This window comes from Galeopterus variegatus, unplaced genomic scaffold, assembly GCF_000696425.1.
Source record: "Galeopterus variegatus unplaced genomic scaffold, G_variegatus-3.0.2 Scaffold2672, whole genome shotgun sequence".
Taxonomy (NCBI): domain Eukaryota; kingdom Metazoa; phylum Chordata; class Mammalia; order Dermoptera; family Cynocephalidae; genus Galeopterus; species Galeopterus variegatus.
The window spans coordinates 90,270-104,083 of record NW_007728783.1 but is presented as its reverse complement, the minus strand read 5'-3'; the positions used below and the strand labels follow the sequence as shown (position 1 = coordinate 104,083).

The following is a 13,814-nucleotide window of genomic DNA, read 5'->3' as shown; positions in this document are numbered from 1 at the left end:
AAAAAAAAAAAAAAAAAAAAGAATAAACAAATTGGCGGGCCGGCCCGGCGGCGCCTGGGATAGTGCGCCGCTTGGGAGGCGCGGCGGCGCTCCCGCCCGAGGGTTCGGATCCCACGTATGGACCGGTTCCCGCTCACTGGCTGGGCGGGGCGCGGGAGCAGCGCCGAGGGTTGCGGTCCCGTTGCCGGTTGCCGGTCCCCGGTCCGGTGCGGGGGCAACACTGAGGGTTGCAATCCGTTGCCGGACACGGAAAAAGACAAAAGACAAAAAAAAAAAAAAAAAAAGAATAAACAAATTGGCGGGCCGGCCCGGCGGCGCCTGGGATAGTGCGCCACTTGGGAAGCACAGCGGCGCTCCCGCCCGAGGGTTCGGATCCCACGTATGGACCGGTTCCCGCTCACTGGCTGAGCGAGGCGCGGGAGCAGCGCCGAGGGTTGCGGTCCCGTTGCCGGTTGCCGGTCCCCGGTCCGGTGCGGGGGCAACACTGAGGGTTGCAATCCGTTGCCGGACACGGAAAAAGACAAAAGACAAAAAAAAAAAAAAAAAAAGAATAAACAAATTGTCATTTTTATTTACAAATGCAGTATGTTATAGAATAACCAAATTGTCATTTTTATCTTATTAGAACTTGCCCGGAGTAGACATTTCAGAGTCGTACTCTTGGAAAAACTTGCTTGATAGTCACCAGTTGACCCTGTTGGAAATGCTGGTTTGTTTGTTTTTTGATGCATTGTTGCAGTAATTGGTTTAACTGATTGGTCTCTCTCCTCCCAGTGCAAGAACTACATCAACCAGTATTCTGAAATTGCTGTCCAAATGGTGATGCATATGGTAGGTGGTGGGGAAGCCCCCTGTTAGCCTTTGTCTTTGCTTCAAATTTTTTGATTTCTTTTCTTTCTTTTTTTTTTTTTTGAAGACGACTGGTAAGGGGATCTTAACCCTTGACTTGGTGTTGTCAGCACCAGGCTCTCCCAAGTGAGCTAACCGGCCATCCCCTATATGGGATCCAAACTTGTGGCCTTGGTGTTGTCAGCACCACACTCTCCCGAGTGAGCCACGGGCCGGCCCCCAAATTTTGTGATTTCTAGGAATTTAGTTTCCCTTTTTCACCACGGAGTACTGAAAAATGAATCCTCTTTGACCAGCAGACTCCCTGCAGCTTCAGTATCTCCCCCTTGCCAGGGGAAAGGCTGAAGCAGCTTGATTCCCAGGACTGCCCTTGTGGCTTCCTGGTGATTTGTCTGCCTGTGCATGTGCGAGCTGGCCGTCAGATCTCTAGACGTGGCTTAACCCTGGGATCCATAGAAATAGTCTGCTCTGTAACTAAGCCCCACCTGAGAACTGCTGCGTTGAGGCCTTGGTTTGAGGGAGCTTGGGGGGGAGCCCTGCCTCCTAGAGTTGGTCCTGTGCACTGCAGCAGTGTCAGCTACTGCTGGAACCCATAACTCCTACAATGGCTTCTGGTGCATCCAGATAGAAGGGACGTTCCTTCAGTGGATGTAGAAAACATTCATCATAGGGGACGAGCTAGCCAGCCCCATGTGGAAGACTGTCATACAGAGCATTGGGAACTGGCACTGGCCTCCGTAGATCTAATCAGCAGGGCCAGCGAGAGTGTGTCTGTGTATGGGCAGGGGGCTTCCAAATTTTCCTCTTTGTCACGCTCACTTTCTCACTACGTTGAGATTGGTGTACAGTTCTTTAGTTTATTCTCTAATCCAGGGGTCAGTAGATTATGGCCCACCACTTGTTTTGTAAATAAAGGGTTTTTTTCCGCCCATTTTATGCTACAGCAGTACAGCTGAGTGGTCACAATTGAGACTTTATGGCCCGCAAAGCCCCAAAGATTGACTCTGTAGGTAATCCATCCAGGCAAAATACTTTTTCTCATTATAAAAGTTATACTGTGTAGAAATTTTTTGAGAATATGGATAATATGTCCCACATGGAAAATCATTTGGGATTTTAAAAAACATCAGTGGGGACCATATCGTATATACTACTTTGTGCTTCATATTTTTTTTTGCCGACTACTATATTGATTGTTAGATATTCTTATACAAATCATTTTTAAGTAGCTGCTTCATAATCTACTGTGTAGACAAAACATAATCTATGTAACCAGTGCCCTATGGCTGGATGTTTAGGCTGTTTTCAGGTTTGCCCTTGGGATGATGGACATCCTTATAGCCAAATATATATATGTATATCTGTGCACCTCCCTCTTTTTTCCCTTAGTGTAGATAAGTCAAGCTGGAATCCCAGGATCAAAGTGCAAGGCTTTTGATCAGTTGTCAAATTGGCCTTCCAGGCCGGTATTTGGCCACCTGGGGCAGATTGCCATGAGGCCTGGATGGTAGAGAATGTGGTTCAGAGTCCCTGGCCTCTCGAGGTGCATTTATAACACACACCCCTTATTTGGGCATCCCTAAGTCTTATTCCATTGTGCTGCTCATCCCTAATCTGTGGGAAGGGCCTGTGGCCTGGTGGGCTGAGACTCCTGAGGATGGAGACTGTATTAGTCAGGGTTCTCCAGAGAGACAGAATTAATAGGGTATGTTATAATTATATGAGAGGGATTTATTAGGGGAATTAGCTCACATGACCATGAAGAAAAGTCCCACGATAGGCCATCTATGAACTGTATGCCGGTAGCGTGGCTCAGTCCAAGTCCAAAGGCCTCAAAACTAAGGAAGCTGATGGTGTCCTTGGTGTAAGTTCTGGAACCCAAAAGCTGAAGAGTCTCAAGCTCTCATGTCCACGGACAGGAGAGAAGAGTGTATCCCAGCTCCAGCAGACTGAGAGAGAGCTTCACCACTTTCCTCTGTCTTTTGTTCTCTCCGGACCCCCAGCAGATTGGATGGTTCCCACCGACACTGCGGAGTGTGTCTTTCCCACCCAGTCCACTCAGACTCTCACACTAATCTCTGCTGGAAACACCCACACGGACGCACCTAAAAAGATAGCTTTACCAGGTTTCTCAGCATTCCTTCATCTAACCAAGTTGACACCTAGAATTAACCTTCACAGAGACCCTTCATAAAGTAGTGTTTCCTGGGGACTTTGCTGCACAGTGTTTTGAGCATGATTTAGTGTGTCACATATGGGGACAGTGCACATATTAGCTGGACAGACCTCAAGTGGTCTATCCCTGAGGGCCACAGTAGCTTCCAGGCCCCCTTGTCCACGAAATAATAGGAACAAGGTAAGTTGCTGATGTCTGACTGCAAGAGCGTCTCCCCTAAACTTTTTGTGACATCCTTACACCTGGTTAACTGCTTGATTGTTGTTTTATTTTTTTCTTAACTGTTATATCCTTTCCTTTCTCTTATTTTCGTCTTCAACTTCCTGTTTTTTTGTTCAACAGCAGGATCAGGTATGTGTTGGGGGATTTGCTTGTAGTAGTGGGCTGCTGCTTCTCCTAGATATTTTGCTTTTTTTTTTTTTTTAATGGCATGAATCAGCTCTGACAGATACAAGGACTGGCTTTGAAAGGCAGGATCCCTCTCTATTAATAGGCTGGGAGAGCTTTTGCATCTTTCCCCTGGGATTTAGCACTTGAGATATTGGGAGTCTCATCTCCCCTTCAGGGGGCTGGAAAATGAAGCCAATAGAGCCTTGCGCTCTAGTCAGAATCAGCACACGGCACGCACACGTGCTGGCCACCAGTGTGATGATGGGGACCATGGTGGCCCCATAGGTGCCTCACCTTCCTTCCATGTAGGCCTGACTTCTGGTGGGACACCTTGTGTCTGTCGCAACGCGAGTGGGCATTGCATGTCTTTAGTGCTGTTCTTCGTAACCCCAGAAGTGCTTCTGCTGTATGAGCAAATCATTTGCAAACAGCCAGCATGCTGTTCCCTGGCTGTTGAATCCAGAGAGTTGGAAACGGTCTCTTGATTGTAGCTTCTGCCCCTCTGGGTGATGGGGTCCTTTGGGATCTGGAGCCACAGGAGATGGCATGCTATGGGAACCGAAGCCGCAGTCCATGCTTGCTCTGAGCCAGTGCCCTTTGGGGGCTGTTCTGAACATTGCCCCCTTCTGAGCATTGGCATCGATCTCTAGGATTAGAATTACAGATTTTCCCAAGGTATTTTGAAGTCTAATGGGAGAGGACTTTAGTTGAAATTCCTGACTTTTCACCCAGGCCTCCTCAAGGAGTTAGAACAAAGCTGATCCTGAACAAAAGCAGCACATACCTCCTGAATCTTGGCGTCTTTTTTTCTAAAAAGCTTGCTATATCTTCAGCTTTGTTCTGATTTTTTCCCCTCCATTCTTAAGGTGTGCCAAAGTCAGGGTATTTGGGATATATTTTTAAGATTCTCCCAACTTTATTTAATTCTAGAGCCTTCTGGATATTAAAACAAGATGAACCACAGTCATGGTCTAGCCCTCTTTTCTTCACAGGTCCCGTATTAGCAATCTGTTCCCTCTGCTTCAAGGCTTGGTGCTGGGGGTCGGATGCCATCAGGCCCAGAGCTAGTTGCTGGTTGCATTTGATTTACACAGCATACAGGGCATGTATACTTGTCTCGCTCTTGGCCATGATCGCGTGATGGTCAAGATGTCCAAACTGTGTGTCATTCTCTGTGGTTTGGTGTCTAGATGGTGAAAGGGGATCAATCTGGAGACCTTGTGACTTGAAATTATTCGTCAGTTTGGGGGGTTGGGTTTTCATGTGTATTGTGTGTAGTTGTGAACGTAGAATATGGTTTTTAAAAAAGCCAACATTTCCCCTTAATGCATCATTTTAAATGGTCCTGCCACTGAAAGATTTGGTATGGTTTCCTAGCACATTTGGCTTTCTGTTAGTTTCTGGGCATGGTAGCTCCCTCTCTTGAAGGAACATACAGCTTACTTCCTACTGAGAGAGGGCTGGAAAATGCATTCTGAACAGACCAGGTGTCCTTGGAGGTATGGAAGGTGCTGGGGAGTCTTCCTTCCTTAGGGTGGCCCTGGTTGGAGCAGCAGGGACAGTGGCCCTGTCGCATGCCCCTTCAGAGCTTTGCATGGCCTCTTCCCCAGACGTAACTGGTACACAGGCTCTGCTTCTGGACATGAGCCCTTTTAAATTGAATCTGCAGTCTCTACCCATCTTGGGAGAGAGTCAGCCTTGACAGTGGGACCAGGGTGGTCCCCAGTGCCTTGATCTTTGTGTACAGAGAGTGAGACTGAGGGGTGGTGGGCGTAGGCCTATGTCTGACTGGTGGTTCTGTGCTCTCTCCAGCAACCCAAGGAGATTTGTGTGCTGGTGGGGTTCTGTGACGAGGTGAAGGAAATGCCTATGCAGACTCTGATCCCTGCCAAAGTGGCCACCGAGAACATCATCCCTGCCCTGGAACTGGTGGAGCCCATTAAGGTATCGTGTTATTGTGTATCCGCTGGGGCTGCATGACACCCCACCACACTCTGTGAGCCACATGCTTCTTTTGGTGCCCTGCCTGGCATCAGAAGCTTTTGTGTTTGAGACCTCTAGTTTACACTCTCCTCCATACTGATGCAGCCCCTCGCCCTGAGTTCTTTCAGAAACACTTATTTCCTTCATTATAAACCTTGGTGTTTCATGGGGTCAAATCTCCGTCTTTCTGTGTATGCCATTCAAGGTGAGTTTTCAGTTCCTGGCTTCAGCTTAACCTTTTCACATGCACTTTCTGGGTCCTTCTCATACTGTAGCCGTAGCACAAACTTGACACTCCCAGAATGCCCCCAGAGCTTCTGGGGAAGCCTCCCTGGGCCTGCCGCCTGCATGTGTGCGTGCAGGTGTGCATTTTGTTTCCCTTGCTTGGTAGAGATCCTGCTACTTCATTCCATGATAAATTTGTATTCAGCACTTCTTATGGGCCAGTGTTTCAGGAGTTATGGCGAACACGTGACATCCTTGTGCTCATGGGGCTTGCATCCTAGTTCTTCAGGGCCAGGCCACATGACACCCTCACATGTGGCCCATGTGCACACTTCTCGTTCCAGAACATCCTGTGGCTCTTGACCACTGGCCATCTCGTCTCTTTTCTGCTGTCTTTTCTCTGCATGTGCAGAGTGTATGGCCCACAGGAATGGTTGAGGGGTCAGATGGAGTCAGGGAAAGACTGCTTCCTGCCTCTCCTTCCCACAAGACACTCCTAGGCCCCAGCCACCCACCCTGCGAAAAACGAACGAGAGTTATAGTTTGCACTCTGATCACATGTGACCACTTAAATGAAATTAAGCAAAACTAAAAATTCAGTTCCTGTTTTACACCAGCTACGTTTCAAGTGCTCAGTGGACATGTACGTAGCTAATGCCTACTGTATCGGACAGCAGAGATAGAGAATGTTTCCACTCTCACAGGAAGTTCTACTGAACAGTGTTGCTTGATTAAAGGTAGCTTCTAGAAAAGCCATCTCAGGTGCTAATGAGACTTGGGAAACTCAAGAGCAGACCTGAAATGTGTTCAAACCTCTTGTTGTCTAAATAGTAGACTGACAGTGAACCCTTCACTCTGTTCTGTTCCCCCATCCACCACCCCAAATGAACACTGAATGACCAGATGATCATAACTGAACACACCGTGTGACAGCCCTTTGGGGTAGGGGAAGGGGGCTGTTTCCATCTCCTCCAGTATGGATTCCTGTTTCTTTTTCTTTGTAGGGAGTGGTGGGGAGGTGGCTTTGGTAGAGGATTGGGGAAAGGGATGGGTCCCCCACCATGAAAAAGACAGTAGGTAATTGAACTGAGACCTTGGGAAGAAGCCACACGTCATTTGAATTCAGTAGGCAATGGCTCTTGGTGTGACGCTAACCCACCCTTGTCTCCGCATCCCTCCCCTTCAGGGGAGCAGGACCAAGGAGTATGAGTCCCAGCATGAAAGTGTTCTCCTCCTGCACTTTCCACAGAAGGACCTGGTCCAGGCCAAGGCCGACGTGTACTGCGAGGTGTGTGAATACGTGGTGAAGGAGGTGGTCAAGCTGATTGACAGCAACAGGACTGAGGTATGCTGCCCTCGTAGCAGAAGGAGGCCTTCTGTCCCCCAAATCAGAGTGTCCCAGTGGGAGAATCCAAAGGAAGAGGGGGTTTAACACCAGCCCAGGAATGCATATAGCTGTGTCTTCATCTTGTCAAAGGCACTTCCCACTAGGGGATCCCTCTGGGCTGGGGCTGGGGTGGCCACCTTTCCCCACTGTGTAGCTCTGGTCTTTGTAGCTTTGTAGTCCTTTAGGAGAGGACATAGCACCTCACCAATGGCCAGTTTCCTGGTCATGTTAGTATTTTCAGAATCTCTCCCACCCCTGCCCAGCCTCCTGTCTTCTCCCGTGACCCTCTCATCTTGTTGCAGGAAGAGATAATCCACGCTTTGGATAAAGTGTGCTCAAAATTGCCTGCGTCCTTGTCGGAAGAGTGCCAAGAGGTAGTGGACACATACGGCAGTTCTATCCTGTCGATCCTCCTGCAGGAGGCGAGCCCTCAGCTGGTGTGCAGCATGCTCCACCTCTGCTCCAGCCAGGGGCTGCCTGCGCTGACTGGTGAGCCCAGGGCCTGGTTGGGGAGAGCACGGCGCCCCTCATGGATTGGGGAGGCCCTGCCAGTGCTGAGCCCTGTGCCCTCTTGTGTAGCTCACGTGACTCAGCTGCAGGATGGTGGCTTTTGTGAAGTGTGCAAGAAGCTGGTTGGCTATTTGGACCGCAACCTGGAGAAAAACAGTACCAAGCAGGAGATCCTGGCTGCCCTTGAGAAAGGCTGCAGCTTCCTGCCCGAACCTTACCAGAAGCAGGTATGTCCTAGGCTGTTCCAGGCCACAGTGTCAGAGCCTGTCTAAGGCATGCAGAGGCTGGGGCAGCTCCCTGATTGTACTCCCTATTGAAGTTTGGGGGGAAAACCAGCTGTGTCTGCCTCCAGGCGTGGAGTCCAGTGAGATTTTACTTAGAGATGATTGGTTGGCTCAGGTGGAGCCACTGGGGGGAAAAAACCTGAGCTCAAGGCCAAACTGGTTGGGGTATCTGGGGAGGGAGGCCCCAGGGTTCACTGGGCTGGGAATGTCAGGGATTATTGGAGAAGAGCTTGTCAGTGCCTGTCCAGGCCTTTTGTGCACCTACTCTGGACACACCCAGACCTGGTCCTGTGTCCCTGTTTCACTTGACAGTGCGATCAGTTTGTGGCTGAGTATGAGCCCGCGCTGATAGAAATCCTAGTGGAGGTGATGGAGCCTTCCTTCGTGTGCTTGGTAAGCTTCGCTGGGCCGCTATAACCGGGGAGGGCCGCGTAGACCTGGAAGGGTCTCCCTGAGACTTTTGGCCGTGGGGCGGAGTCTGTAGGGGTGGGAGGTGGGAGAGGCACAGAGGTGCAGAACCAGCCTCTTGGCCCCATTGCTCTACTCAGCAGCCCTGATGTTCTTTTGAAAGAGCAGGTCAGAGCTCCGATTCCACCTACTTCTGATAATCTTAGTTTTGAAAGGGAAGAATTGGACAGCTCTACTCCTTCCTCCTCTTTTTGTCCTTTTTTCACTATATAGAAAATTGGAGCCTGCCCGTCAGCCCATAAGCCTCTTTTGGGAACTGAGAAGTGTGTCTGGGGCCCAAGTTATTGGTGCCAGAACACGGAGACAGCAGCGCAGTGTAACGTGAGTAGCTCAGCAGACGCTCCCCAAGCCCGCCTTGCCCCCAGGGAGATCCCTGCTACAACAGGAGCCTCAGTGATCAGCCGTCTACCCTGGTGTTCTGTAGGTGAAAAAACTGAGGCCCAGAGAGGCAATTAGGCTTGGTCATGGCTGCCCAGAAAAGGCAAGGCTAACTTCACCCTTGTCTTAAGAGAGTCAGGGTGGGGTGGACATTCGTTAGTGTTTTTTGCTTCTGCTTTCTTGTTTTTGTGTTCAGTTCCCTTGTGACAGTGTCAGATTTGCACGAAGTCACCACTGCAGGGATTGCACAAGGCCTGTGGGACTCATTGCTGAGACCCTTGCACAAGTCCTTTTGTCCCTCCCTGGGGGCACCTTTGTCCAGGCTGGAACCTGGCCCGAATCTTCACTCAAGGACAAGCAGAGTGCTTTTTCAAAGGCCCGGAGAGTTTCCCCCTGCCCAGCAGCCCCATTGTGCCATGGCACTCTGGGCAGCCACCATTTGGGCGACCTATGCTGCTTTCCTGGATGAGGATGTTTGGCCGGGTCCCTGTTACTTAATGTTCCTTTGTGCAACATTTTCTTCCTTGCTGGGGTTGTGACCATGTCAAGGGAGGTTGTGTCATCCTGGGCCACTGCAGGGGGGGGCAGAGAGGCCCACAGCCTGGCCACGTTCAGCTCCTTCTTCCATCCGGGCCCCCACCCATCTGTGTCGTCACCCCAACCCCACAGCATGGCCAGTGGTAGAACAGGCTGTGCCGCTGTCCTGGGTGAATATGCCTGTGGGTCCACTTCTCGAGGTTTGGGTTGGTGCGTACCCCAGCTGTTGGGTGAGGAGGTTCTGCCTCAGGGGTCCCTGAGCAGCCAAACAGCAAGATGCTAGAGCCAGGTGTAGGTAAACGACAGGTCTGGTGCCCTGCCGTCATGGGCACTTGTCTGCAAAACACAGGCGGGCTTTGCATCTGCTGCTTTGGACTCTTGCCTTATGAGTCCCCAAAACTGATGGCCACCATGCCCCCTGGTTTTAAATGAAATGCTGTCCTAGGTCTTGGGCGTCTGGTGCTATCCTCCTAACATAGGACGAGATACCAGGTCCTATTTTTGGGTAATGTTGGATGCACTAATGGGCCAGGAATGGAGTTTGTCATCTGAAGACTAAACCCAGTTTCCTCTCTTCTAACAGGCTGTCGAGCATTGCAAACGTCACGTGTGGAACTAGAAGAAACTCCTGCAGAAATCACAGCATCTTTTCCTACTTTGTGTGTCTGGGAGAATGAATGTGCACAGATCTGTTTGATTTTATTATTAAAATATGACACCCCCCCCCCCCCACCAGGAATGGAGTTTGTCATCTGAAGACTAAACCCAGTTTCCTCTCTTCTAACAGGCTGTCGAGCATTGCAAACGTCACGTGTGGAACTAGAAGAAACTCCTGCAGAAATCACAGCATCTTTTCCTACTTTGTGTGTCTGGGAGAATGAATGTGCACAGATCTGTTTGATTTTATTATTAAAATATGACACCCTCCCCCCCCAGACCTCCTCCAATCTTATCTCCCTTACTGTAGCACTGCTGTCTGCGTGGGAGGTGCTAGCCCCTGCTGATACAGCTGTTTTGTGTCCCTTTTCCCTCTGCTAGAAGGATGACAACGTAAGGTGCGCTGGAGGTCTTTTAGCCTGCCCTTGCATGGTGCCTGCTGGAGGAGGAGGAGGAGGTGAGGGCGCTCGAGGATGGCACAGGCCGGAGCTTGACAGGAGGAGGCTGTCCATCCTCCTGGCTGGGGCCTCCCGAGCGCTAACAGGTGCTTGGGCTTTTGAGGCCTCCTACCCTACGGAGGGACCCTCCCCATTTCCTGGACCTGTTGGCCACTGTGCAAAGCAGCAAAAGGAAGGCAGTTTTATGTAAAAGATTAAAATCTCAGATAATTAGGCTTCTAAAATAATGGAATTCCCACTGTAGTAGCAGATTTTAGAAGCAGTGGCTGGTGGTTTGGGATGTCAGTAGGGCAGAGGGTTCGCTGTTCCCAGGTCGACCCTTGATAAAGCTTTCCTTTGTCTTCACTTTGTGCTGCCCTGTTTGGAGTTCCATGGGTTTGGGCAGGAAGGGGAAAATCCACCTGAATGTAAGCTGCTAGCTGTGCGTGGAGGTCCTGTGGCCTGGCTTCTGTGTGAGCGTGTGAGCAGTGGTGACCGCCTGCTGCCTGCGTCTGTCCGCCCAGCTGCTGAGGCCGCGCTTTGTGTCCGTGCACCCCCCACCCCCATTTCATAGATGCTCTTTTGACCTTTCCTTTCAAATAAACGTGGATGGTAAGCTCCTAAGCCTCTGGCTTCCGGGTAGAGGGTGACAAGCTGAAGGGTCTGCCGGGTGTGGGAAGGGATGCTGTCCCGTCCCACCGAAGCCGCTGTCGCACTTCTGGTTGCCAGGAGAGAGCAGGCAAAGCCAGCAGCACGTGCAGTTGCTAGTAAATGGACTTACTGACTTTTGTTCGTTTTGCGTTAAAGTTTCTGTGACTTAACAATAAAGTTCTGTTAACTAGATCTGGGCCTGAGTGTTTCTGTGACACCTCAAGACCCCTTCAGTGTCTAGCAGTCCTATGGCCCCTCTTGGCCAGAGAAAGAAAGTGAAGCAGGTAAAAAAGTAGTCCTCCTGGCCCTCCCTGAGAGACCCAGGGTCAGCAGCGGGTCAGGGGAGCGCTTGGAGGTCAGCCCTGCCCCGCCCCCTTCAGCCCCTGCCCCGCCCCCCAGGCCAGCACGCAGGGAGTTTTCCAGAGCCAGTGTATTTGCCAGTTCCTTGTGAGTTGCTTTTCTTTTTAAACAGACCATTCCAGAAACTTTCAGTGAGTACCAGTTAAACAAAACCAAGGGAAAAATACTGAGGGAATAACTTAATTTGAAAAAGGAATACACACAAACACTCTACATTCAAAACCCAAGGGAACATCAGTCACTTCTCTTTGTAAGCTGGGCACATTTGGGAAGCCAGTGAAAATGGAGAGGATGCTTGTTCGTGGACATTGACCTTCTTGTCCATGTGGGGGGCAGGAGTCATTCACTGCCTCCACCAGGACATCCAGCAGGAACATGGCAGAAGTGCGGTGGGACTTGAACTGAAGTCAAGGGGCCGGGCCAGCAGGGGACACGGGCTCAGCCTCCGTCCCCTGGGTGCTGGGCTCCTCCGTGGGAGTGGGGATGGGGAGAGGGCCTGCTTGGCCTCTTTCAGCCCAGCCTGAGCTAAGCTGTCCTCAGACTCCTGGGCCCCCAGTGACCCTCCTTACTTCGTCCTTACACATTTATCATTTTTGTTTGGTTTTCTTAAAAAAATAACAGATTTTATGAAGGTAGAGATCAGATGCTGAATGAGCGTCTGGCAAGAGTAGGATCTGTCTGAGCAGGTGATGGGGCCGTCAGGGCCAAACCAAGGTCGTTCACCCAGAGCTGGCTTGGGGAGGGACCCAGACCCACCGGCCCCGCCCCTGCCTCTGCCCCAGGAGTGGGGAGTGGGACGGGTGCTGCTCCACCAGCAAGGCTTCCCCATCCAGTCATAGCTCTGTAATCTCCAGGGGGCTCTCCATGATCACGTCGCGGAGCTTGTGCAGGGGAGTGGATTTGGCGGACTCTGTGCGGGCATTGCGCTCCAGGGCTGTGGCCTCCGCAGCGGTCAGCGTCTCCAGTGAACGGCCCAGACCCTTCTGGTCATCCTCGGGCAGGCTGTTGAGGTCAGTGGCCAGCAGCGTGCCTGTGCTGCCATGTACCGCGTGGATCCCGCCGGGCCCCTTGAGCTCCACTGGTGGCTTATGGCAGAAGCGCAGGCTGCCCTGGCCTGGGCTGTGGTCCCCTGGCTCCTCCTCCAGCTCAGTCTGGATCAGCTGCAAGAGGCCAGGACCCCCCAGTGACTCAGGGGCCCCCCACATGCTCAGGGCCATGCCCAAGGGGTGAGTAGGTAGATGGCCCCAGAGTGCCACCTGCTATATGCCTGGCTCCTCCCTGCCTCACACAAGGAACTCTTAACAGTGCTTCTCAAACTGTGTGTAGAGGGGACCCATGGGTCCCTAAGGTGTTACAGTCATTTCCCCGGGAGTGTGGGCTTCCTATGAGAATCCTGAATTTTATGTATACTCTTACACGCTCTATAAAAATCCTGTGATGCAATTGTGGTATCTGGGTTTGTCACCAAGTTGGCCTCAAGCAGGACCAACTCTAATTGCATCCAGGTGGAAAGTGTCCCTGGGAGAAGTTGGGATAAATAGGGTGTGTGTCCTGCGTGGGGCTGTTCTGCTTCAGCCTGTTCCAGTTGAGAATGCGTGCCCAGCTGGAAACTGGTTTTTAGATAAAGTTAGACTTAAGAAAAAAATTTGTTAAAGGCTAGTCAAACGGAGAATGGGAGTGGGGAAGGAACAAAGAACCAGTTGTGCTCGATTAGTTGCAAACACACTGCGCTCAGAACTGCCCAAGTTAGACTAGCGTACCTATTGAAGTAATCACTGCAGGCAAATAGATGTAAGCCTGTTTGACCCTGACAGCCAGCTTCTTCAAGTGACATTCCCCCTCAGAGGTACCTTCCTGGGCTTCCTTGAACCTGAGAAACACTGCCTCAGAGCCCACTGCATCCCTGCGAAAGCCCCCCAGAGCCCAGAAAGCAGAGTGCGCTGTCTGACTTCCTGGACCCCCACCCCTTGCTCTCTTTAGCCCTGGCTGCTGAGCTCCAGAGACGCTGAGAAGGGCGGCAGGATGGCAAGAGAATAGAGGGCACCCCCAGAGCTGGGGCACTGCACACAGCTCCGGGCTTGCCCGGCTACCTCGGAGATGGAGGACTGGCAGGAGGAGGCTTTTTGCACCATCCGCTGTGCAAAGAGCTTTTTGAGCCGCAGGTAATCCTCCAGGACCACCTTCAGCAGCGAGCCCTGGGGAAGGGAGAGGATTAACCCCCACCAAGGCCCGCCCCTGGCTCTCTCCTTCTGGGAATCAAGGTGCACAGGTGTCCCACCCTAGGGGAGCACAGCCTGGTGACAGTGGCCAGCCAGAACCCACATTCTGGCTCTCTTGAGGCCACTGCAGGCTGGAGCAACTCCTCATCAGCCCCAGTGCCCATGTCTCTCTTTCAGCCCTGATGTGCTCACCCCTGTGGAGGGTAGCTCTGGCTGAGCCCTGAGGTTTCCACCTCCCTGCACCCTCTGGAGTGGGGTCCAAGTTAAGCTAGGGGTCTGGGTGCAAGAGCCTGCAGGGAGGGC

At 51.5% G+C, this 13,814-nt stretch overlaps 2 protein-coding genes across 14 annotated transcripts in view; one reads left to right on the top strand and one right to left on the bottom strand.

Moving 5' to 3' along the window:
- Positions 1–9,913, top strand: part of PSAP (prosaposin) — a 34,077-nt gene extending 24,164 nt beyond the window's left edge. Inside the window, exons 7-15 of one of the 10 annotated variants that reach the window (XM_008582586.1) lie at positions 775–831; positions 3,371–3,376; positions 5,228–5,359; positions 6,873–6,968; positions 7,313–7,499; positions 7,590–7,747; positions 8,117–8,197; positions 8,486–8,593; positions 9,771–9,913. In XM_008582586.1, coding sequence (XP_008580808.1) covers positions 775–831; positions 3,371–3,376; positions 5,228–5,359; positions 6,873–6,968; positions 7,313–7,499; positions 7,590–7,747; positions 8,117–8,197; positions 8,486–8,593; positions 9,771–9,806 — 861 coding nt within the window. In that variant the 3' untranslated portion in view covers positions 9,807–9,913. Of the gene's footprint in view, positions 1–774; positions 832–3,367; positions 3,377–5,227; positions 5,360–6,809; positions 6,969–7,312; positions 7,748–8,116; positions 8,198–8,485; positions 8,594–9,770 lie in introns of all 10 variants that reach the window. The other 9 variants (XM_008582585.1, XM_008582584.1, XM_008582587.1 and 6 more) reach the window with 9 other exon arrangements.
- Positions 9,914–11,347: 1,434 nt separating this feature from the next.
- CDH23 (cadherin-related 23) overlaps positions 11,348–13,814 on the bottom strand; it is a 40,617-nt gene continuing 38,150 nt past the window's right edge. For 2 of the 4 annotated variants that reach the window (XM_008582573.1, XM_008582574.1), the window contains 2 exons: positions 13,383–13,487; positions 11,348–12,452 (listed from right to left, as the gene is read on the bottom strand). In XM_008582573.1, coding sequence (XP_008580795.1) covers positions 12,126–12,452; positions 13,383–13,487 — 432 coding nt within the window. In that variant the 3' untranslated portion in view covers positions 11,348–12,125. The remainder of the gene's footprint in view (positions 12,453–13,382; positions 13,488–13,814) is intronic. The other 2 variants (XM_008582575.1, XM_008582576.1) reach the window with 1 other exon arrangement.